The sequence below is a fragment of the Rhineura floridana genome, chromosome 3, assembly GCF_030035675.1.
Source record: "Rhineura floridana isolate rRhiFlo1 chromosome 3, rRhiFlo1.hap2, whole genome shotgun sequence".
Taxonomy (NCBI): Eukaryota; Metazoa; Chordata; class Lepidosauria; order Squamata; family Rhineuridae; genus Rhineura; species Rhineura floridana.
This window is the reverse complement of record NC_084482.1, coordinates 126039616-126064014: the sequence shown is the minus strand read 5'-3', so window position 1 is coordinate 126064014 and position 24399 is coordinate 126039616. Positions and strand designations below refer to the sequence as shown.

The 24399-nt window shown below is 46.0% G+C and overlaps 1 protein-coding gene across 8 annotated transcripts in view; it reads right to left on the bottom strand.

Annotated features, from left to right (window-relative positions):
* Positions 1-232: 232 nt before the first annotated feature.
* SEMA3F (semaphorin 3F) overlaps positions 233-24399 on the bottom strand; it is a 239519-nt gene continuing 215352 nt past the window's right edge. For all 8 annotated transcript variants that reach the window (XM_061617796.1, XM_061617795.1, XM_061617800.1 and 5 more), the window contains 6 exons: positions 24305-24393; positions 23774-23815; positions 23235-23392; positions 16412-16479; positions 5049-5182; positions 233-3818 (listed from right to left, as the gene is read on the bottom strand). In XM_061617796.1, the coding sequence (XP_061473780.1) occupies positions 3384-3818; positions 5049-5182; positions 16412-16479; positions 23235-23392; positions 23774-23815; positions 24305-24393 (926 nt within the window). In that variant the 3' untranslated portion in view covers positions 233-3383. The remainder of the gene's footprint in view (positions 3819-5048; positions 5183-16411; positions 16480-23234; positions 23393-23773; positions 23816-24304; positions 24394-24399) is intronic.

Genomic DNA, 24399 nt, shown 5'->3' with positions numbered 1-24399 from the left:
ACCGCCATGGATATGACAACTGCAGCACTTCTTTAGTCCCAGCATAATGTAAGTATAGGATTGCTTTATCCAACAGCTATATTGGTAGTGAGCAATCCATAGAAGGGGTTGCAATCTAAAACTGACCCAGTTGAATGAATGAAAAGCTCAGCCCCTAAGGAGGGAAATGAGGGCATTCTGAAGAGTGTGAGCCAAGGTAAAGGAGTCTTTAAGTTGTCAAAAACAAAGCCAGTGTTTATTAGCTTGTTCTAGCCACAGGAATTTCACATTACAGGTGCGAAATGGCTCTGCATTTGAATTCATCACAAGGAGCTACTAATCAAATTCTTCAGATCCCTGGTTTTTGTTACATTTTTGATTTACAACTATTTACAAGAGAAAGTACACGCACACCACTCAGACTGGCAGGGAAGGGGGGCCTGCTGGCAAGATGAGAGGGGTGGATGAATGAATTGGGCCAGGGCTTCCAAACATGAATAGTAAGTTCTCTTTGTTAACAGCAGATGATACAGCCCCAGAGACCAAAGAGCACACAGTACAGGCTACACAATGCAGGCTTCTGAAGGCTTCAGTTCTACTCTGTTGATACTGTCCTTTACTCTGCAGACAGAAGTGGAAAGTCCAAGAAATAGCTTACCTAGGCTACACATTTAGAGGAATGCAATAGCCTTTGACATGTTCTTTGCCTATACAGGATACCTTCCATTACGGCAATAATTGTAGCTTCTGGAAACTAGCACAATGTAAAAGGGACCCCAATCTATGGCACAGCAGCCATTTTCCTTGCATCAGTGCATAGGTCACTGCAATGAGAAATCAAAGTGCTAATATCCAGCAGATGTAAAACAGTGTAAGTCCACAGGCATTAGCCATATGGATTAATGAAATGAAAATACAAACTCAAAATTTGATCCTAATTCTTCTTTGGAGATGTGGAACATAAAAGCCATACCTACACCAATGAAACCAGCCTGAAGGAGGTGTCCAAGAAACAAGAGAACCAAACCCTCTGCCACAGCAAAACCAAAAGTGGAATGCACACTCAGACATTTAGGAAACAATGCTTTGGAAGAAACCAAGAGGGCAGAGGGGAAGAAAGACCAAATTCAAGAGAGTTTGTTATACCCGGTGCTTACATTTCTAAAATGAGAGGTGCCTTGGTGGACTCGAGCCTGTCTCAGTCATTCCTTCAGCCCAAGAATCCTCCTCCTCAGTCCTGGGTGTGGTTACTCAATGGTAAGGAACATGTACTCTGCCCATATTCAGAGACACTCTGTTTTCCCCCAGCCATATTCCTGGCATTCAAAGTCAGTTCAGGGGATGAGCAAGCCTGGCTCAGATTAAGCCCTGATTATATGTTTTGTCATAATAGCCTTCTCTGCACTTTATACCAAATAATATTCATTAATTCCTCAAGGTTCCCACAGTATGTCTACACACAGAATCAGAACATCTCCCCTGCCCCAGCCGTCCCCTCCCCAACCATTTCTCTCCCATGCTTCACAGCTGTACCTTTATACCTTGGCTCTGCTCCTACAAACCAGTATAAGTTGCAACCCCTCCCTTTGCATTTTTCATGAGATTAATCCCTAGAAGAACAATTATTGGTCATATTCTCATGTGCACAATTAGATTCATAAATCCTGAACCCTACCTTAGTAATAATACGACTGCATTCTTGACTTCATCTTTGTGCAGTGTTGTTACGATTGCTGTCTTACACTCCCCATCCTTTATCTCAGAGAGAACTGGCAGGGGGTAGATAGGTAATAATATCTGTCCCATAGGGGATACTGCAAGCTTTCTAGCCTGTCACTCATGGTCTGTGAAATCCATCTTGAAATTTAGCAGAAATGCAAGCAAGTCACTTAGTCTTACATTCCTCTCTCTTTGTAAAGGAATGCTCTTAGCATGCTCTACCTAATCTGTCTTGCATCAGAGTTGCTCGTGTGGACTGATGGTAATTTCACAGGAATCGTTATGGGAATATTCAGACCAGACTTTTCAACTTCTCCTAGGGTTGCGTTGCATGGCTGGATAGGCTGGTTCTATCAAACTGAGGATTTTAATTCCTAGTGGGCAAATTAATATTATTTAAATAACAATAAATAACCAGGTTGGGCACTGATTGTTCCACTGGCCAGCAGAGCAGAAGGCAAATGTTCTGATGGCTATCCAACTGATGCTTAATCCTCTTTGCCACCTCCACTCCCATGCTGTCTTTGGCATTGGAAGGCTCTGACACATGCACTACAGGAGAGTAGCTTTGGTTCATATATACATTACATCTCCCTGGCATAATTCACTTGAATGAGGCCCTCACATTGATCAGGTAACTAACCCAGCAAAGCCAGGCACCTCTGATAACAGCCATATCTACCTTCCCACCAGCTCTTGTGATTGACTCTGTTGCCACAGATAATCTACTAGCTTTATATCACAACTTTCACAGGCTATACCTGTTGCAGATCATCAGCCAAACAGCACAAGCTGAATCATTATCAAATCACAGAACTGTTCCTATTGGTGTGATTAACTTGATTCTGGGAGCAGTAGGAGTACCGCATGAAGCCATGCATGCATCTCCTTAGTGAAGCACTTCCTCCTCTATTAAATGGTTCAAGTGTCTTAAGAGATGCAACCTCCATTGTTCGTTACACAAGAGTATCCTGCCAGAATATGCTTTGAGGCAGAGAAAAGAATAGAGGGGAAAGAAAGTGTTAAAGTCTTTTTGTAGGGGTAGCACCTCAGGGAGTGCTGGCTGGGTTGGGTGGGTGGGTATGCTTGATGTCTGACAATAGCCTTTTCTGTTTCTTTTTAACCAAGTATGATGTTTTCAATAATAGTAGCACAACATTCTCAAACTTGTTCATGATGATCCAGGCTTGAAAGCTTCTGCTCCACCATTCTGGATCCACAGATTCCACACCAGACTGTTGCATTCTACTGAGGTCCCACTGCAGAAGCAGAGCAAATGGCACACAAACCTTTCTTTTAGCTTCTGCCATCAGACATCCCTACACCTTTCCTTCCATGCCAGGGGCTAGCTGCATGCTTTGAGGTGACACACTGAGGAGAGACTACTCTTGCCCTCATTCTCCACCCCTCCATAATGTCACCTTTTTTACAGTACTGCAGATAAAAGGAGGGAGGAAGAACAAGATGCCAGCGGGATGCCTCCAAACTCCTTGCTGTTGCTCAGAGGTGAGACTGTGTCACCCATGGATTATGTACAATCTATAAATAAATATTATTTTGAGGGGAAGCAGGGAGTGTGTGTGTGTATATATATATATTTAATATATATATATTTATAGATATTTTAATATTAAAATGAGGGGAAATATAGCACTGTCATTAACAGTCTCTTTCAGTTTTTAGTTTCATGTGTGCTGATCCATTTCTGGTTGGTGGTTCCGGCGATTTCGAGGCTTTTTCTGATCATGCAGCTCCTTGGCTTTGAGACCAGCCATAGTCTCCTTGTGGTTGGAAGCCGCATGCCGCCAATATCCCTGGCAGTATTGGTTGATGAGTCCCATCTCAGGCTGAGTGAGCAGCTGCACCAGATCATGGTAGTGGGAGCTGAAAGTGCCTGGCAGGCCAGCTCGTATGGCTGCTGCTGAAGGGGCGGGAGCCTCTGACTGGAAGAGCACGGCGTGGACGGTTTCACTGCTCAGTACATGTAGCTGCACTTTGGCCACTGTGTGCTTGAAGTTGTTCTCCGTGGCTGTGCAGGAATAGAGGCCTCCATCTGAGAGCTGCAAGGACCGCAGCAGCAGCCCCTGCTCTGTCCTCAGCACCCTTCCTTCAGTGCGCAGCTAAAGGAGAGAAACACACAGAGGAGGCATCGTTAGCACAGTCATAGTTGCTGAGCTGGGATACCTTAGATCAGTGTTTCTCAACCGGTGTGCCCCCAGATGTTGTTGGACCACAACTCCCATCAGCCTCAGCCAGCATTGCCAATGGTCAGGAAAGATGGGAACTGTGGTCCAACAACAGTTGGAGGCACACCGGTTGAGAAACACTGCCTTAGATCATACTATGGGTAGAAACAAACCACACACTCATTGCCTGAGTGCTTTCTGGATCTCATCCTCCTAGCTTCTCAGTTCTCACTTACTATTTCCTGTTCTGTAATTTCTGACTTCTGAACCTTGACTAGCAGCAAATCACAATGAAAGCTCCAACTGCCCATTCTTTTTCTCAGGAGCTGAGATGCAATTAGAGGCAAGATGGGCAGGATTGGGGCTGCCACCAGTCATATGGCCTGGGGAGGAGGGATTTACAGAGAATAAAGGGACTCTGCTCTAGCTTTAGTTCAAACAGGTTGGGGAGCTTTCATGAGCTTGGTCAAATAAGCTCAGAAATAAGTACAGCACCTTTGCTACCAAGGTACTGATGGTTCGCTGAGCTGTTTCCAGTGGCCTTGCTCAGGATCCACAGTTCCCCTGAGCCTGAAAAAAACAGCCTTTCTAAGCTTTTGTAGAGAGCTCCTCCTAGTCTCCAGGATGTAGATGAAAAACAGATGAAGTGTTGATGAGGTGGATGAAAGCAGACGGAGAAACAGGTGCTTTTTAACAATAATGAAAGTAGAACAAAAAAGACTGGCCAGCTCAGCTCTAGATGACCTGCTTAGTGAGCATTCATTGTGATTTCTTTGCACAGAGTTTGGGGTGAGATTATACAATGTCCGCTGTTTATTGAGAAGTCATTCTGATTTGTTTGCGAGGAACTTATATGAATTGCAATTGTTAACCCACACTTTTCTCTGCATATTCATGCCGCTTTCCTTACTGCAAAAAGTATGTGGTTTTTTGGAAGTGGGTTTGCTACACAAGAGCGCCAAAACCATTTTAATTGTGCAACCTGAATCTGCCAAATATCTGACTGAATCCCACTTGCAAAACAGTGACATTTACAATGGAAGCAAAAGGCAGATTACCCCTCCCCTTTAAGTCACTAACTATCATGGGTACTTTTCTCTGGCCTCTCCTCCCTACTTCTCCCACAAATTCTATTCTAGAAATCCTAGGTCTGCCTGTTCATACCTCTTTCCTTCTGTCACTATTGTCCTTCTGGAGCAACCATTTGATGGCGGCCTGAGGGGAGCGAGGCTGGCACTCCAGAAAGGCTGTGCTGCCCTCCACTCCATACTGGACAGCCTCTACTGTGTTCTTGCTGGCTGAAGGTGGGAAGAGAGCATATGGATACCAGATTATGATTTGCCAAGGGTTGAATTAAATACATTTCATAACAAAATATATCCTGAGCGTCTCCTGCTCCTTTGCCAAAAGGCAGCTAATACCATCATTATTGTATTTATCCAGCCATGCTCGGCTACTCTATCCATCCATCATCCAGCACATGCACTTTTAGGGTGCATCCTGGCTCTGTGATTTTTGTGTAATCTGCTTTACAAACTCATGCAAGGGTGTGTTTGTGTGTGTAGGGGAGCACTGGAACACATTCTATGTACTGCCACCATTGTGCCTCACTGAAAGGGTTCTCGGTAGAAAAGCTTGTACCTCATTAAAGAGATAAAGACCTTCCTGCAAGTGGTCTGGGCAGAAGTCTCATGGTGTTCTTCTTCCTGTTCATTGTCCCACCTCTCTTCCTCCTTTACTTAAGACTCTGCTTTTTTAATTTCTTTATTACCATAATTGCATCTTTTCATCTAGACACTAATTTTGTCTAAGATTAGCTAATTTATGATGCAAACCTGGGGGAGGGGGCTGAAAAGGGTTCATCCGCCTCATCCAAGGCCCTGCCATGCTCTCTTTCTGTTCTTTTTATTTATTGATTGATTGATTATGATTTACATCATGGAGGTTACATGCGTTATTACATGCACACATACATTATTGGAGGTCGCTGATTCATAGGGTCGCCATAAGTCATGATCGACGAAGGCACATAACAACAATGATTTACATTTTCCCTTCCAATGGAAACAATGGGAACAAAATAAACTACTCCAGCTGCACGGCTTCCCGTGGGCATCTGGTTGGCCACTGTGAGAACAGGATGCTGAACTAGATGGGCCTTTGGCCCAATCGAGCAGGGCTCCTCTTATGTTCTTAAAGTACCAGTTTATCCACCTGCTCTGTTAATAAAAACCACTGTATGAAGGACAGTTCTGTCTTATGATGAGGTTTGCAAACACAGGGCTGGGAAGAGCAAAACTAGTTTTTTAGCAGGAGTGAAACCTGGGTAGTTCATTATTTCATATCAATACCCCCACTACACCTTTTTTGGCTGAGTGGCAGTGGCGTCACTAGGGTTGGTGTCACCTGGTGCGGTAACTCATGGTGTCATCCCCATGTACCTCCTCCCGTATCAGACCATACAGAATCCTTAGTAATGTTTTTTGTACTAACGTTACTCGTAAATCATAATTCCCATATATCACTGAATGTAATGGCAATAGTAGTGACATAAACAACTAGCAAAATTAAAATTACACCTTTAAATTACAATATCATACGCACAGCTCAAATTCTTGCTCTTATTACTAATGGGAGTTAATTATCTTGCATATGCCCATAGTAAATTTTCAGATACTTTCAGACCCTCAGCAATTTTCAAGTGGTCTATGTAGAAGAAAGGTTTGGGAACCCCTGGAATAAGACACCTGCTTATGTCCCTATGCTGCTCTCTCCCCTCATTTAGGTGCCTGGGATGCATGCGTGTGGACACACCTCCTTACAATTATGGAAAATGATTCTTAATAATAAGTCTCCAGACACAAAGTTACATAGGTATTTATCAGTTGTTTAGTAGAAAATTCAGAGCTGCAGGGTCCCTTCATGATAGTTACAGCCACGTACACCCTTTTTTGCTCCTGGATTAAGAATGAGATCTTTGTTAATGCATTCTCTCACAACAACAAACATCTCTAGGAGCCAATCAGCATGAAAGTGGAGAGCGTTAGCAACTGAGAAGAGTCTTCTCAGTGGCTGACTCACCTCCTTTCACTCTGATTGGCTCCAATCTGCAGAAAAGGCAAGGAAGCATATTAGAAGACTCTTCTCAGTGACTAACACACTCCCTTTTCATGGTGACTATAGGATGCTTGGAGACATAGGGACCCTGCTCCTAAAAAAGCAGAGGGACTAAGATCCCCTGGGCGACTACCCTCCTGGTGCTTATGGACATGACCGTAATATATTTTGTGACGTGTAAGTTTGATATTATTTATTAAGTGTGTTTAGGATTACACTGATGGCATTCCCAAATATGTACTTTCCAGAGCTTGGAAAAGTTACTTTTTTGAACTACAACTCCCATCAGCCCCAGCCAGCATGGCCACTGGATTGGGCTGATGGGAGTTGTAGTTCAAAAAAAGTAACTTTTCCAAGCTCTGGTACTTTCACAGAGACTTTGGTTTTCCATAACATAATGTTTGTCCAAGCCTCCACACTTAGGGGGGCACTACTTGCACACCCCTTCCATAAGCACATCAAAGTTGGATACACACCTGAACCAAGACCCAGACAAAAGGGCACTCAAAACAAAAAGGCAATTACAGTGGCTGAGTAGATCTTGTACAGTGGTTATACTGACTGGGCAGCCACTGTCCTTCATATTTTACAAAATACTTTTTCCTATACAAAGATTAAATTTCTGTGTATGAAAAAGTAATATATGAAGTGGTCTCAATAGTGAGAAAAGTAAAAAAGTGAATGGTGATCCAAATGTTTTTCATTCTCACGTTATGATGCTAGCTGCCAGATGATGTATCACCTTCGCTACGCATGCAGCGTAGACTGAAAAAACAGCACCCAAGCCACCATTCAATACGTGCACATGTTCTTTCCGACATGAATCTACAGGTCTCGAAAAGTAATGTGTGACAAAGTCCTCAAACACCTTATAACATGCCTCAAACATGGTCTCTTGTTCTACCAGCATGCCTTCACACCATCACTTTGCAAAAACATAAGGATAGGTAAATTGCTTTTAGGGAGGTTCCAATTATGATTTCCTATTTATTTAATCTAAAAATATTTAAAATACATAAAAACAGCCAGGGGAAGATATTGGAGAAATATAAAATAAATACAAATAAAAAAGGGGGGGGGAGGTGAAGAGACCTTAAATGTGCTACTCACCATCTCTCAGCCTATCCTCCCCTCAGGATGAAAACAATGGAGAACCATGACCACCCCAGGAAGAAGGGCACACTTAAAATGTAGAGGAAAAAATCATCTACAACCATAGTGTGAAATCAAATACTTGTTGGGACACAGTATGAAGAAATATTTATATAAACATGACTCTCAAATATGTTTATGAATTACACAAATCTGTAAATATATTTATAGTGCAATCCGATGTTTGTTTACTCAGAAGCAAGCCCCAATGTATTCAATGGGGCTTACTCAAACTGGGAAGTGTGCAGAGAACTACAGCCTCAAGTGATAAGGAACTTGTTCTTTCAACTTGTTCTTTTAAGTTGAGACCTTATCGCAGTCTGAGTCTGTGTTGGAACTGCTTTTTAATGTTTTTAAGGCTTTTCTTTTTTTTTAAAAAAATGTTTTTTAAAGCTTTTAAAAAATATTTTCAAAGATGTTTTAGTATATTTTAAAGTCTGTTTTTATGATGTTTTAAAGTGCTTTTAGTGCTTTTGTTTGCCGCCCTGGGCTCCTACTGGGAGGAAGGGTGGGATATAAATCAAATAATAAATAAATAAACTTCATTCACCCAACCCAAAATTCAGAATCATGCCTCTTTAGGCTGTTTTCCAACTGTTTATTCTTGCTTTATGGTTATTGGATTTTAAATGGACCATTGGTCTCACCTGAAGGGTGATTTTCCTATGAGTACGGACATCACAGCGGGTGTTAGCTCCACCTATCGTGCGAAGGCAAGAATGTCTTTGAAGTCAAGACTAGGGGCGTCAGGCCCCTCCCACTCTCCAGTTCATTCGCAGCGAGTCTAAGGAGAAATATCTAAAGATACAAGAACAAGGCCAACCGGCCTGGCAGCAGGAAAATAACACAATAGTACCATGCATAGTAACATGACTGCAACATAGCGGTATAACAGAACTAGAAGTCTTGACTTCACTCTTAAATTTAAATATAATAGCGTAACAGTAATATATAACACATTAAAAAAATATATAGTCATCCTCCAACTGGGAGGGTCGTGATGTCCGTACTCATAGGAAAATCACCCTTCAGGTGAGACCAATGGTCCATTTTCCCTATGAGTCTGGCCATCACAGCGGGATGTACCACAGCAGCCCATACAGGGAGGGACCACCCACGTGTTAATCCTTATTAAGAACCTGTTGCAACACTCGTCTGCCGAAAGAAGCGTCAGCAGAGGCATAACGATCAATTTTATAATGCCTTATAAACGAGTGTGGGGTAGACCAGACTGCAGCCCTACAAATATCGGCAACAGGAGCATTAGTGGCAAAAGCAGCCGAAGTGGCAGCTGACCTGGTAGAATGAGCCGTTATACTAGCTGGAACTGACAGCTTCAGGGACTCATATGCTAAAGTAATGCATGCCCTTAACCAACGAGATAAGGTAGAATTGGATACTTTATGCCCCATAGACCTTGGATGAAAGGATACAAACAGAGACTCCGTTCTTCGAATCTCTTGGGTCCTAGACAGGTATGTCTTGAGAGCCCTCCGAACATCCAACGAATGCCAAGCCTTCTCGAGCGGATGGGTAGGATTCGGGCAAAAGGAAGGTAAAACAATGTCCTGGTTGCAACGAAAAACTGAATCGACCTTGGGACGGAAGGAAGGATCAGTCTTCAGCACAACAGAGTCCTTATGGAAGACGCAGAGGTGTCGAGCAGAAGACAATGCGCCCAACTCCGAAACGCATCTGGCAGATGTGATTGCGATCAGAAACAAGACCTTGAAGGACAGCATACGTAGGGGCACAGACCTGATGGGTTCAAACGGAGGGCGTTGCAAAGCCTGCAGAACCTTTGGCAAACTCCATGAAGGGAACCGATGGACAACAGGTGGAGAGCGTAGGGCGACTCCCCTCAAAAAGCGTTTGATGAACGGATGTGAGGAAATATGATCTCCAGGAAAAGACACTGAGAGAATGGACGACAGAGTGGACGCATGTCGACGTAGAGTGTTGGGTCGAAGTCCCATCATAAAGCCGCTATGAAGAAATTGCAGCACCTGATGCACAGTGGCTTGGGATGGATCATGGTGGTGGGACTGACACCGCTTGGAGAAAGCCACCCAGGTATGTTGATAAATACGAGTGGTAGATGGTCTTCTCGAGGCCAAAATAATATCAATCACTGCGTCAGACAGTCCAGCTGACCTCAAATGTCCCCGTTCAAACGCCACACTGTTAGATTGAGCCAAGTAGGGTCCTGATGCAGTACTGGACCCTGGGATAGAAGGTCTGGCCTGACTGGAAGTGTCCAAGGATCCATCATTGACATTGCCAGAAGATCTGAAAACCACGGTCGGCGTGGCCGAAATGGTGCTATCAGAACCAGCTGTGCCCTCTCGGTTCGCGCCTTCCTCAAGGTTTTGGCTAACAATGGTATGGGAGGAAAGGCGTACAATAGACCGTCTGGCCACGGTGTTGTCAGAGCATCCACTGCTTCTGCTGTTGAGTCCAGGTATCAGGCAAAGTACCTGGGAAACTAGCAATTGCGACTGGAAACAAACAGGTCGACTGAGAGGGCGCCAAACCGACATTGGAGACGATGGAAAATGGCTGGATGAAGTTTCCATTCTCCCGGAAAGACCTGTTGCTGCTGAGCCAGTCTGCTGTCACATTCCAAATCCCTCTGAGATGTTCTGCTTTCAGGGATTGTAGATGTTGTTCTGCCCAGACAAAAATGAGGGAGGCTAAGTCCTGCAGGGGACGAGACCTGGTGCCCCCTTGTCTGTTCAAATGTGATTTTACACACGTGTTGTCTGTTCGAATGAGCACATGGTCCAAAGGGAACAGAGACTGAAAATGACGTAGAGCTAAGTGGACAGCCTTTAGCTCCAGCCAGTTGATGCTTTGAGTTTGCTCCGCGGTGGACCAAACCCCCTGAACGTACTGGGAGTTGCAGTGGGCTCCCCAACCGATGAGGCTGGCATCTGTGGTTACAACAGTTCTGCGGGGTTCTCTGAACGACGTGCCCTTGGAGAGGTGTTGAACCTTGGTCCACCAGCGGAAGGAGAGGCGCAGTGCGGGGCTCAAATGAACTTTGCGATGGTTGGTGCTGGCAATGTCCTGTTGAAACGGCAACAGAGTCCATTGAAGGTGTCGAGTGTGTGCTCGAGCCCATGGCACAATGTGGATGGTAGAAATGAACATCCCGAGCGTTCTGGCAAGAAGCATGACGTCTGCGGATGTTTGCTGCATCAGGGACCTTGCGATGTTTGTGATGGCAGTGATGCGATCTGGAGCCAAGAAGACCATTGCCTGCAGGGTGTCCAACATTGCCCCTAGATGTAGTAGGCGTTGGGTTGGTTGGAGATGGCTTTTGTCGAAGTTGACAAGCCAGCCGTAGGCCTGCAAAACATTGAGGGTGATCATTAAGTGATGATGAGCCAGCTCCTCAGACTTGGCCCGTATTAACAGATCATCCAGATATGGGTAGATATGAACCCCTTGGGTCCGGAGGTAAGCCACTAGGATGAGTAGCACCTTGGTAAACACTCTTGGAGCAGAGGAGAGGCCGAATGGCATCGCTCTATATTGAAAGTGCTGGTGGCCAAAAGCAAACCGAAGAAACTTCCTGTGAGCTATACAAATGGGCACATGGAGATACGCTTCCTTAAGGTCGATAGAAGCCAGGAAGTCTCCTTCATGCAGACTCTCCGTAATGGAATGGAGTGATTCCATTTTGAACCTGCGATATGTTACAAAACGGTTGACAAACTTGAGGTCCAATACCGCCCTCCATGATAAATCTCGTTTTGGGACAGCAAATAAGAGGGAGTACACCCCTTCCGACCTCTCAGTTGTGGGAACTGGCTCTATCGCGCTATGTCCAAGAGGTGGTGGATAGCTGTCTGCATGATGTTGTGCCTGGCTGGTGCCCTTGGGCAAGGGGACGGATGGAATCTGTCTGATGGGGTTGCCCAGAACTCTATGGCATAGCCATAACTGAAAAGGTCCCTGATCCAGGAGACCGTAGTAAGGTGCAGCCATCGATCTCCAAAATTAAGTAATCTGCCACCTATGGGGAGGGCGTTAAGACTACTTGCGTAGGCGAGGGCCTCCCTTATATGAGGACGATGAGTTGCCCCTGCACCCTTGGTACTGACCTCTGCCCTGGAAGCGTCGGTTCCAGGAGCCCCTGAATGCGTTGGGATCATAGGATCTGAAGTCGCGGCCTTGTCCTCCTGGCCGCGTTCCTCGAAAGGGCTGGTTAGAACGGAAGGAAGGAAATCGCCTGAAGGGCCTGTGGTCGCTGTTCTTGACTGTGGCCAGAACCGGTTTGTGGGCGTCTTTTGGATCAACCAGCACTGCCTTTAGAGCTTCCTCGCCGAAGAGTAGAGATCCGGAGTAAGGAGCCCTGGACAGATTCAATCTGGCCGCTGAATCAGCTTGCCAGTGGCGAAGCCAGAGGGTGCGACGAGCGACTATTTGAGCCGTCATGGCTCGTGCCCCTAATTGAGTGGCATCCAAAGTGGCATCGGCCACAAAAGCTGCTGTCTTACGCAATTTCAATAGTGCTCTTCTGAGGGCGACAGGATCAGGGTTAGCGTCCTCTAGAAGGTCATCCAGCCACATCATAGATGCTCTGGAGAAGATGGAGGCTGAAGCGGAGGCATGCATGGCTAGGGCAGTGGCCTCGTGATTCTTGCGGAGGGCGAAGTCTATTCGTCGCTCAGTAGTGTCTTTTAGGTGGGATTCCCCTTCCCTGGGCAAAAGAGATCGTGAAACGAGGCGAGCGATTGGTTCATCTATGCCAGGGACATCTAACTTGGTGGCAAAGTCTGGGGCTAGGGCGTAAAGTCTGTCAGCCAGGTTCTTGAAGCGTCGAGCTTTGAGTGGATGGGCCCATTCTTCAGAGGCTAATTTGGCAATTGGGTCCGGCACCGGGATGTAGTGTTCAGTAGGTGCAGGGGATTTGAGGACCTTGGCCCCTTTGATAGCTGGGGCGGACGAAGTTGAAGGCGCTGTCTGGAGACCAAGAGTATTAACTACCCTGCGTGCCAGGGGCTGATAGTCTGAGGCATTAAACAAGCGATATGATGTATCCTCCTCATGATCTGAATAGTCGCTCCAGTCATCTCCTTCAACGTGGTCATTGAAGGTTGACTCCTCCGCATACGAGGCTTTGTCAATACATCTGCCTCTGGCTACATCAAAGGGGTTAGGTGAACAGGAAGGGTGAGTTTCATGACACGCACGATGTTCCATGTTGAGTTGAGGTATGGCAGGAACTTGTGGTAGTGACTGCATTTGGGTAAAAAATGCCAGCATGGCTTGAAGTTGGGAGAGGAAATCAGGAGACAGCTGCAGCCCGGATGTGGCAGATGTATGTGCCTGAGGAGCTATTGGAACAGATGTTTGGGGCGGTAAATCGGAGGAAGGTTCATTTGTCGAATACTGAGCGGGAAAGCCAACAAATTCTTCCTCATCAGAGGAAGCAGCAGGGGAATGGAGAATATCGCTTATGTGTGCCTGAGGTGCTGTGGTGGTGGTTGGCACAGAGACGTAACGTGGGCGCTTTGGTTTGCTATGGCTGGAAAGATGTTTTGTCTTAGCCAGGGCTTTGGCGTGTCTGGTCTTAGTCATGTTAGAATGTTGTGGCTTGGCTGTTTGTGGCATGCCTGGCTGATCTGGCACCATATGGGTTGATTGCGGCATGCCTGGCTGTTCTGCCATCTTATATTAACTTGGGTACAATACACTGCCATGGAGGGGGCAGGATGTAAAGACCGGAACTGGCTCAGCGTACGACCACGGAGGGGGTAGAATACACTGGCAGATGGCGGAGTGCACTGCCACAGAGGGGGCAGGATGCACTAAGGTATTAGCGTTAATATGTTATAGGCTGTATTTAAGACTTAGCACACTCAGATTAGTGCTGTAGGCTGGGTTTCAGACGTGGTACACGGCCCCAGAGGGGGCAGGATATACCAATATAAATCAGATTTAGTACAAGTCAGCCACTAAGATTAAAGCTCCAGCCTTGATAATACAATCCAGCCACTAGGATTAAAGCTCCAGCCTTGATAATACCATTCAGCCACTAGGATTAAAGCTCCAGCCTTGATAATACAATCCAGCCACTAGGATTAAAGCTTCAGCCTTGATAATACAATCCAGCCACTAGGATTGGAGCTCCAGCCTTGATAATATAATCCAGCCACTAGGATTACAGCCACAGTAAATTTGTGTGCAAGTGAGCCCTGTGTAAGTCTGTTTGCAGCACCACAGTAAATTTGTGTGCAAGTGAGCCCTGTGTAAGTCTGTTTGCAGCACGTATATAACACACATACGGATAGATAGCCTGCAGGGAAGGTATCCGATGGTTAATAAAGGGTAACAAAAAAGGCGGGAATTTTGAATTCAAAAAATGGCACCCGGAAAAAAGGGCGGGAAAAAACGATCAAAAAAGGCGGAGAGAGGAGCAATGGCGGCCGTCTGGGGACGAAGTGGGGGGAAGGGCTGTCCAGCACAGACTAGCAGGGGAAGCCGGGGGGCCGATAACCGCACTAGCGGCTCCAGAAAACCCCCCAAAAGAAAGTGCAGATAGAAGCCTGTGAGGGATAAGGCAGCAGGAGGCAAGCCGCTGCCGGCGCCGGGAACAGGGCTAGTCGCGGCGAAACTAACGTGCCGAGAAAAGCCTGTGAGGCAGAACCCTGGTAGGTTAAAAAAGGTTGGAGGAGCCGCAGCCGCAGGCTCCCGCCTCGGAGAGAACGGCAGCCGCGGTCTCTTCAAGGGCTCCACAGAGCGCGACTTGAGTAAAAGCAGAACCGCTACGGGAGAGAAAAGGCTGCGATCTCCCGAAGCTCAAAACGGCCAAAAAACACAGAACACCGCAGCCGCGGTCTCTGTGGGGGTCGCCAGACAAGCACGAGAGAGAACGAAAATAAAATGTTAAAGCCAAATCAGGGAGAACCGCAGCCGCGGTCTTTGAGGGAAAAAACCTCTAACAAGCAACAGAGGTAAGTGAAAGTAGGGAAAGAAGGACTGGGAAGACATACAAGTGACGCTGGGTTCGCACCCAGTCAAAACAAATAAACAAATACAAAAACAACTTAGCTAAATGCTACGCGATAGGATCTCAATGATAAGTTTTCCAATCTTGTTCGTACGAAGGCAAGAATGAACTGGAGAGTGGGAGGGGCCTGACGCCCCTAGTCTTGACTTCAAAGACATTCTTGCCTTCGCACGATAGGTGGAGCTAACACCCGCTGTGATGGCCGGACTCATAAGGAAAATGGCTTTATTTCTTGTTGTGAGCTGCCCTGGTTTCCAACCCTACCTCACAGGGTCGTTGGAAAGACTACACACACACACTGCAGATGTATAAATACATACAGCCCATATAATAGTTTATTGTCAAACCAGTTGGTCATTGCAGAAAAATCAGTATTAGTTTTTAAAAAATCAGTATTAGTTTCCTACAGAATAAAAACTGTAATACCTAAGTAAGCCCTGCCTACTTGCTTTAAAATAGGACTGGAGGAGGGGGAGACAGAAAGACAACACAAATACAATTCTTTTTTACATTCACTCCAAAGTCCCATTGATTTTCAACACATTCATAACCATGTCTACTCAAAAGTAAATCCTATTTAATTCAATGAGATTTACTCTGGAGATATGGGATTAGCAATGCTTTTACCCCCACAAAAACAAGTATTGGGAAGGTTTTGAAAACACTGCCCAGGATCTGACTCCTACACACAAGAGGGGGAAAAACTGAAATGTATATACTGACCCAATTTATGAGATTTTCAGATAAACCGGGGGGGGGGGGGAACCACCATTTTCTGGCCTTGCAATGAGGTTTACTAGACACTGCCACAGGTCAAACAAACACTTCACTGATTGGCTGCAATCTTGAACGGGCGGGGTTAAAGCTACAAAGTGCTATACAGTAGTTTAAAAAAAGATTTAACGGGGGCGGCTGACGTTTTTATGTATATCTTGAGAACCAGACCACCTAGAAAGTTAATTATTTTTTTAAATTAAAGCTGAGAGTCACCCCCCTAGTAATGCCACTGGGGGGCGGCTGACGTTTTTATGTATATCTCGAAAACCGGACCACCTAGAAACTTAATTTTTTTTTAATTAAAGCTGAGAGTCACCCCCTCTGATGGTATCACCTGGTGCAGTCCGCACCCCCCACACCCCCCCTAGTGATGCCACTGGTGAGTGGGGATCTTCAGTGCTGAGACTTTGGAAGAGTGCTACTTTCTGTTCCCTGTGCAATGGGTGAGTATGGCACTTACCATTGGAATTGTATCCCCTACACTGACGGATCGGGTTGCCATGCCGTACATCTTGACGTCTGCTCCGCCTTTGATGAAAACAAAGTAGTTAGGTAAGTAGTGGAATTTTGGTCCTTCCAGAGCAGCAGCTCCATGGGATGATGAGCCATTAATAATCCAATTTGTCATGCTGTCTTTCTAGCTGTCCTTGGCCAGTGAATCCTAGATTAATTCTCAACCAACTATGGAAGTTTAAAATATCTTCCCAAGATACACTTCCTGCCTTGGAATAGTCATACTGTTAACTATTACCCAGAAGCACTGCCCAGGATTCCTCCAACATAATTTTTTTCTGTATTGCTCCAAGGCTTCCATCTGGCACAAACCTTTTTTAGCCCACCTCTGAATTCCACTTTATGTTACTAGAGCTAGTTCTTTAGACTATTCACTATAAAGTTAACCCCAAAGCACACCCAGATCTCTTGAAAATAACCTCCTTTCTACAATGACCTTGACCTCACAGTCTTTAAAGTCCTTTTCCAGGGCATTCCCATCGTACAGCACCTTACTGAAGTGAAATTCCATTTGCCTGAGTGGGATGGCCTATATTCGTCATAAGGATGACTCCTCCCTCTGGACCAATCAGGCAGGGTCTAAACAGATTGACAGCTCTTCTTCAGGAGGCGGACTCGTCCCTCTCTCCAGACCTTGCCCTGCCTTGGTCAGTTCAGGTTGGGCCTTTTTAGCTGGTGTGGTAAAATCCCCTCTTTTTAGTTGTTTTGCTAACTTTTCTTCTCTAATTTTTCCTGTGTGTACTGTGAGTGCTCCTCTTCTTGTTTGTTGTTAAAAAAATAAAAAATAAAAGTTTCCTTCCCTCTGTTTCCCTTCCCCGGGTTTTCCTGGACTTGCATTTGTCTTGTCTCTAGTAGTGGGGAAGCTGATTGGAGTTTTTTGTTTAGACCATGGCTGCAGTGGCTCTTCTCAGGGTTCCCACAGACACTGCATCTGACAGGACTGCCATTTTGTCCTGGGCACGCAGTTTGAAGACAGCTGGGATAATTCTCTCAGGCATCTGTCAGCTGCTGACAGAGGTTCTTCTCACATTTGTTTTTAGTTGTGTGGGCTAATGCCCATCTGGTTAGGCACACCAGGCAATTTTTAGTCACTCCTATCATCATCCCTGTGGGTTAACGCTCCAGGCTTCTCCCCACCTTATCTACCCAATCTAGCAGGCAGGGGGCAGGTGCGGGAGTGGAGAGTCTTGGCTAATTGCCAGGCACCCTGCTCCCATTTAATTTGGTGATTGAAGGTTATCTTGCTTAGACTGATTTGTGGCTGGCCGCAGAAGATCCACTGTTAGGTCAGGAGGGTTTAAGAGACACTGATCTTTCAGATTCTGCTGCCTCTAGTTTGTCTGCAGCTGGCAGCATGCACAGAAGTGGGGAAATTCACAATCACACAGAACATGATATTTCCCCATCCCCCGGTATTGCCAGAGGGAGGGAGAGTGTGGCATCCAGACAAGGTGAGGCAGTGGACTTTCCTACTGAGTGGGAATTTCCTAAATTTGGGTCTCAGATGAAAGAATAGATTGCCCAAGAGGTTAAATCCTCACACAAAGGCCATAAAAGAAAACACCATAGTCAGTCCAGGCATGGGCGAAGTAGGAGGAGATCCCACAGATCTTCCTCTTCTCACAATTCTGAGAGATCCCCTTATGCTTCAGGGGCTTCTCAGCCTAGTCAGCTACCATCACCAAAGCAGACCTGTGTTGATCCCTCTCTGAGTTTGGGGGCAGCCAAGGATTCGTCCTCTCATACCTCTTCTGTGGTAACACCCACCCATATGGCTTCATCTTCCAATATTGGGCATCAGGGGGCTGTGGTTCCTGTCACTTAGCTACACCAGCAACAGGGACTAACAAGGATTTAGATAAGGGAGAGGGGTTGGATCTGGAGGTTATTATCCCCAAAGATGTTGTTGAGGGGGACTTATCGGATGAAGAGATGGAGGTGGTCAATACTCAATCCTGCCTGTTCAGGGCAGAGATTTTTCAGCACCTGTTAATTAAGGGCTACAAGGTTCTGCAGTTGGCTGAGGAGGAGTCATCTGTTCAGTCTGGTCCACCCCATTGACTGCTTCAGGTGCAAGCAAACCTTTTCCTTTGGCTTCTTTGAAGCAGGTTTTGGTTGTCTTCCATCAGGAGTTTGACAAAGTTTGGAAGGTGGAATGGGCTCACCCTGTATTGCCAACTGACTGCAAGACATCTCAATGTGAGGGCCAAGGAGACTTAATGTGGCATGCTCCATTCTCTTGTTCCACACACACACACCCTAGATTGAGGCCAGATGGGCTTGTTGTGCACGCTTTCTCATACAGAAGTCTGAGAACATAACACAGATTAAGTAAGAAAGGCTCCTAATTAGCCAAAACAGACAGGGAGGATGTTTTCACATATGATGGGAATGCTGCCTCAAAAGCTGTATTCCCAGCTAACCTGCAGCAAAATTCCAAAACGCTGACCCAACGGAAGGAATAAACAAAAGACAGAGGCGTGAGATGCAGGGAAAGATAAGCATCTCACAGGTAGAACTAAAGTCACAAGGTGCAAAACTGCACCCAGGTCTGGGGGCTTTCTTTTGGTATAAGTAGAGGTCCCCAAGTCCAGCTTAGAGAGCTTCTTTGACATCAGTCTACACACAGGCATTGAACAGCTGGGCTTTCTCCTCACTGCTGACGTCGGAACTCCCGGTAAACTCAGGAGGAGAGGGTGTGGAATAAGTGTTGCTTTTAACTGCTTGCCTACTTCTGTAAACTTCAATTGCTCTCATTACAAGCACTGTAACCCTTTCTTCCCTGGGTTTTTTATTGCCTCGAAATTGCAAACCCTATAATCTTTTGCCGTTTGGCAAAACACACCCTAACAAACCTGAGTTGCTCTCACAGTTGCCTAGAACACATTATGTTTTTTTTCTGATCAGGTTATGGATCAGCTTCATTTTCCGATGGTAGACTCCCCAGTTACTGCTCTTGCCTCGTCTTGTATCATTCCGTCTGAAGGTGAGGTTGGTCCTAAGGACCCATGTGACAAGCAGATTGAGGTTGCACTTAAGAGAAGTTTTGAGGCTGATGCCATTGTGTTCCCGGCAGCTGCAACGGCATCTATGTTCTCTTGTGCAGTGTTTCTCTAGGCAGAAGAACTGGGGGCCAGAAATGACGTTTCTAAACCTATCGTGGATGGTCTTAAGAGACTATATCATGCTTCTGCCCTAGCTGCCAATGCTTTGCTAGATGCACTCCAGCATGTAGCTAGGTCCATGTCTTCTGCCGCAGTGGTTCACAGAAATGTGTGGCTGTGTCAGTGGGCGGTTGATGCCACCTCACAAGTTCGTCTGGTGAGTTTACCCTTTGCTGGGTCTAAGTTGTTTGGGGAGTCCCTGGATATCCATCTGGTGGAGACCAAGTGTAAAGCTCTTCCTCACCCCAAGGAGGATGACCTAAGGTGAGAAAAAACTCAGTTTTTTTGTCCCTCCCTTCAGTTTTCCATAGGTTGGAGTTTGTCCTGCTACAGACCGCACTGTGGACAACAAGACAGGGGAGCAGGATAACAAGGGTTTAGGTCCCAGTCCTCCCACTTTGGCAACTCCACATTTGGCAATTCCAAGAAGGCAGCCTTGTCATGATGGTTGCCTGGCCACTCAAGAGATACCAGTGGGAGCCAGGCTTCTGAGCTTTGCACATCACTGGACATTTATAACCACAGATAGATGCAGAGCTTGGAAAAGTTACTTTTTTGAACTACAACTCCCACCAGCCCCAGCCAGCATGGCCACTGGATTGGGCTGATGGGAGTTGTAGTTCAAAAAAGTAACTTTTCCAAGCTCTGGATAGATGGATGTTATAGACAGTGTCTCAGGGCTATGCCATAGGGTTTTCAGTGATTCCCCGGGGCAGATTCATTCCCACTCCTCATTCCTGAAAGCCAGAAAAACATCTGGCCTACATGGAGGCTATTCAACATCTACTGGGCATCAAAGCAATAGAGCCAATTCCACTTTTGCAGAGGAGATCAGGGTCTATTCAATCTGCTTCTTAGTGTCCCCCCCAAAAGTGACATTTGGGCCATTTTAGATCTAAAATGGCTCAACAGGTGGACCTTCAAAAAGCACTTCAAAATGAAGACTCTCTGCTCGATTGTTGCACCACTGAGAAAGGGAGATTAGATGGCCTCGGCAGACCTCTCTGAAATATGCCTGTCAGACCAGCCCATCGGTGTTTCCTCAGGTTTGCACACAGCAGTTTTCACTATCAGTACCGGGCATTGTCCTTTGTTCTGTCCTCGGTACCGAGGGTCTTCACAAAAGTTCTGGTAGCAGTGATGACACATCTTCATACAAGGGGGCTGTGCATTCACCCGAACTTGTACGGCATTCTGGTGACGGCCCAGTCGTCAGTCCAGTGTCTACAACATGTTGAACAGACTCTAGCGTGCCTCAGTCACCTAGGCTTCATGGTAAACTTGGGGGAAAGTGCCCTAAGCCCATTTCATTGGTGGCTCAGGGAGAGTGATCTCCATTGGAATCCCAGTTCAGTATCAATGTACTGGAGTTGAGAGCCATCCGCTTGGTGCTGCACCATTTTCAGACACAGGTGGAGGGATCTCACTTTCTAATCCATACCGACAATTCTTCGGTGAAATCGTATGTAAATAAACAGGGAGGGAAAAGGTCAAGGATATTGATGTTGGAGGCGGACTTGCTGTTCCGTTGGGCGGGCAGACAGACATCTAGTATCACTGAGGGCAGAACATTGGGCTGGGCTGGCTCAGCAGGTTCCACATTCACAAAGCCGAATGGCAGCTGAACCCAAATGTGTTCTTACAGGTGACGCACAAGGGGCTGGCCAGGGTGGATCTGTTTGTCTCTCAGGACAACTGTCAAGTTCCTCTATTTATGGCCAGGAATTCATGGCCAGGTGCTATGGCTGTGGACGCGCAGGAAACTCATTGGGCAAAGGGGCTCTTCTATGCCTTTTCACCCTTCAACCTCATTCAACACCTGGTACAGTGGATACAGACGGAGCAGGCCGAAGTAATTCCCATAGCCTCCTTTTGGCCATGAAGGCCATGGTTCCTGGACCTACACAACATGTTGGTCCGGGAACCATGGAGGCTTCCAGAGAGACAGGACCTGCTGCTTCAGGGTCCAATTTTCCATCCACAGCCATCTCTCTTCCACCTAACATCTTGGAGGTTGAGTGGCTGTGGTTGATCCAGTGTGGATTGTCTGGTGCAGCGTTGGAAACTATGCTTTCTTCCAGACTTAAGTCAACAAACAGGATCTACAGTACCACCTGGAAGGCCTTTCTGAAATGGTCTATGTCAGAAGGGGTGGATCCAGCTTCCTGGGATATTCAGTTAGTCCTTCATTTTCAGGGCTAAGTGCAAATATGCTCAAGAGGCAGGGGGCAGCACTTAGTAGTGTTTTTTCCAGTGCAGGGGGGAAATCCTATGTCTTCTCACCTCTTGTTTAAATGGTTCATGAAGGGGGTTCAGTTGGTTTTTCCCACAGTAGTGCATAAATTTCCCATGTGGAATTTGTCTTGGGTACTGTTGGACCTTATTGGGCCTCTGTTTGAACCTATGGCCATTGTTCCTTGTCTTCTTTAACAATGAAGACAGTTTTTGTGGTGGCAATAACCTCATCTAAACAGGTTTCGGAGTTGGGGGCATTGTCTGTGGATCTTCAGCTGTGTATTTTTCACCAGGACAAGGTGGTTCTTTGTCCTGATCCTGCCTTTGTCCCTAAGGTGAACACTGTTTTCCATGGGTCTCAGGAAGTAGTTCTTCCATCATTTTGTCTGAATCTGTTGTGCTCTCAGGAGCATAGGTGGAACTTGATGGACGTTAAGTGAGCCCGGAGGTTTTATTTGGACAGGATGTCAGAATTCAGAAAGACATAGGCCCTTTTTGTTTCGTTGTCTGGGATGGCTAAGGGTCAAAAGGTGTCTACATCTGCTATTTCCAAATGGTTACAGTCGGCTATAGTTTAGGCCTATGAGGCCTTAGGGAAGGACCTGCCTGGGTGTGTGTGTGTTATGGCTCATTCTCTCTGGGGGGCAGCTACCTTGGCAGCTTTTAAAGGGAACTTCCCTGTTCTGGACATATGTAAAGCAGCGACCTGGGCTTCACCTCACACATTCATTAAACATTATAAAATAAACTCATTTTCATTGTCAGGCACCATTTTTAGCAGGAAGGTTCTGCAGAAGGTTGTTGAATGCTAGAAAGGGAGCAAAGTAAGCCCACCCAGTTGTGGATGGGGCACTGCTCTGGTACATCCTTATGACGAATGTACTCCATCCCACTCAGGCAAAAACGGAAATTGGTACTTATTGTGAATTGTAGTTTGATGAGTGGGATGGAGTACATTTGGCCCTCCCTTTCTTCCTCTGCTGGGATGGGGTATTGTTCTTAGGGCTGCAGCCTCCATTCCACATATTCTACATGATGCTTACTAGCCCTATTTGTCTTGTGCTGGTGATGGTGAGGTGTATGTACTGTTCGTTTTGCACTCTTTCACTTGTGTATTCTAACTTCTAAGGCTATCTGCAGTGACAGGTATTTCTGTGGGGTTGAGGAGTTGTGTTGCTCGCCAGTTCAGTCTGGAGAGAGGGACGGGTCCTCCTCCTGGGAACAGAGTTGTTAATCTGTTTAGACCCTGCCTGACTGATCCAGAGAGAGGAGTCATCCTTATGACAAATGTAGTCCACCCACTCATCAAACTACAATTCACGCTAAGTACTAATTCCTGTTTTCCCTTCCACCTTCCCAGCCATACAGTACCTCTTGGAGGAAGCAGAGTAGCGAGAACAGGACTTCCCGTCCCAGGCACAGTAGGGGTCCCTGGCCAGGCAGCAGTCTGCACAGGCTTCTCCATACACATCACAGCGGTGAAGGGCTAGGTGTGTTAGCCCAATGGCTGAGGATACATAGAGCTGTTGCTGTTGGAATAAAAGTGACATTCAGATGTCCATGAGAGTACAAATCATTCTGTTCCCACAGCATGTTGAAGATGGCAATGGAGTGTATTTGCTTTCTTAAGGAAGGATGGACAGAAAAGCCTCCCTGTGCAGCCTACTCAGAACTGCTCTGCATTCCAATCCACCTACCAACCTCTGGAGAGTGCCCATTGCAATAGCAGATGCTCAAGGGGAATGGAAGAATGACTAGAATGGAAGAAACTCCACATTTCTTGCTCTTTTGCCAAAATGGCTATCACTGATAAATAGTCAGAAAATATTATTTCATCCCCTGAACCATGCCTATGCCTGGTCTATCCCCAAGAGAGAGGCATACTTCAACCTTCACCGATATATACTCACCCTTTTGGAAGATATGGTCATTGTTTTGATGGGGGCTGGAACCTACGAGGAAACCACATTATGGTAATTAATCCAGGTCTAAGAAGATAGCTGCCCTCCCAGAGTCTTTGGGGTAGTTTAAAGAGAGTACAGAAAGAAAAGGCTTAAGAATCCAAGTGGGCATTACAGTTTTAAAAGACGAAATATTTTCATCTGAAAAGCTGGATGGAGTGACAATCCTGTGTGTGCAATTCCATCATCATCATTAATTCTTAGCACTTAAATAGTGCTTTTTGAGTATTCAAAGTATTAATTTTTACACTCCTGGAAGGTAGGCAAGAATTATTAGCTCTATGCTGCAGATAACAGGGCTGACCCTGAAATTATAATGGTCTGCCAAAGGCCACATACTCAGTTCATGGCTGAGGTGAAATATGAACAAGGAACTTCATTGCTCACGCTTCTTCATCACTACACCACACCAGTTCCCATCCCCAAGTGCTTCATGAAGGAGCAGGTGACCATGAAATACGTAAGTTGTGCAGGGCTTACCTTGAACACCTCCACCTCTTCTAACATCAGTTCTTCTGTTTCCATGTCATCTTTTGGCAAGACTATAACCTTTTGGACAGTACCACGATCTGTAA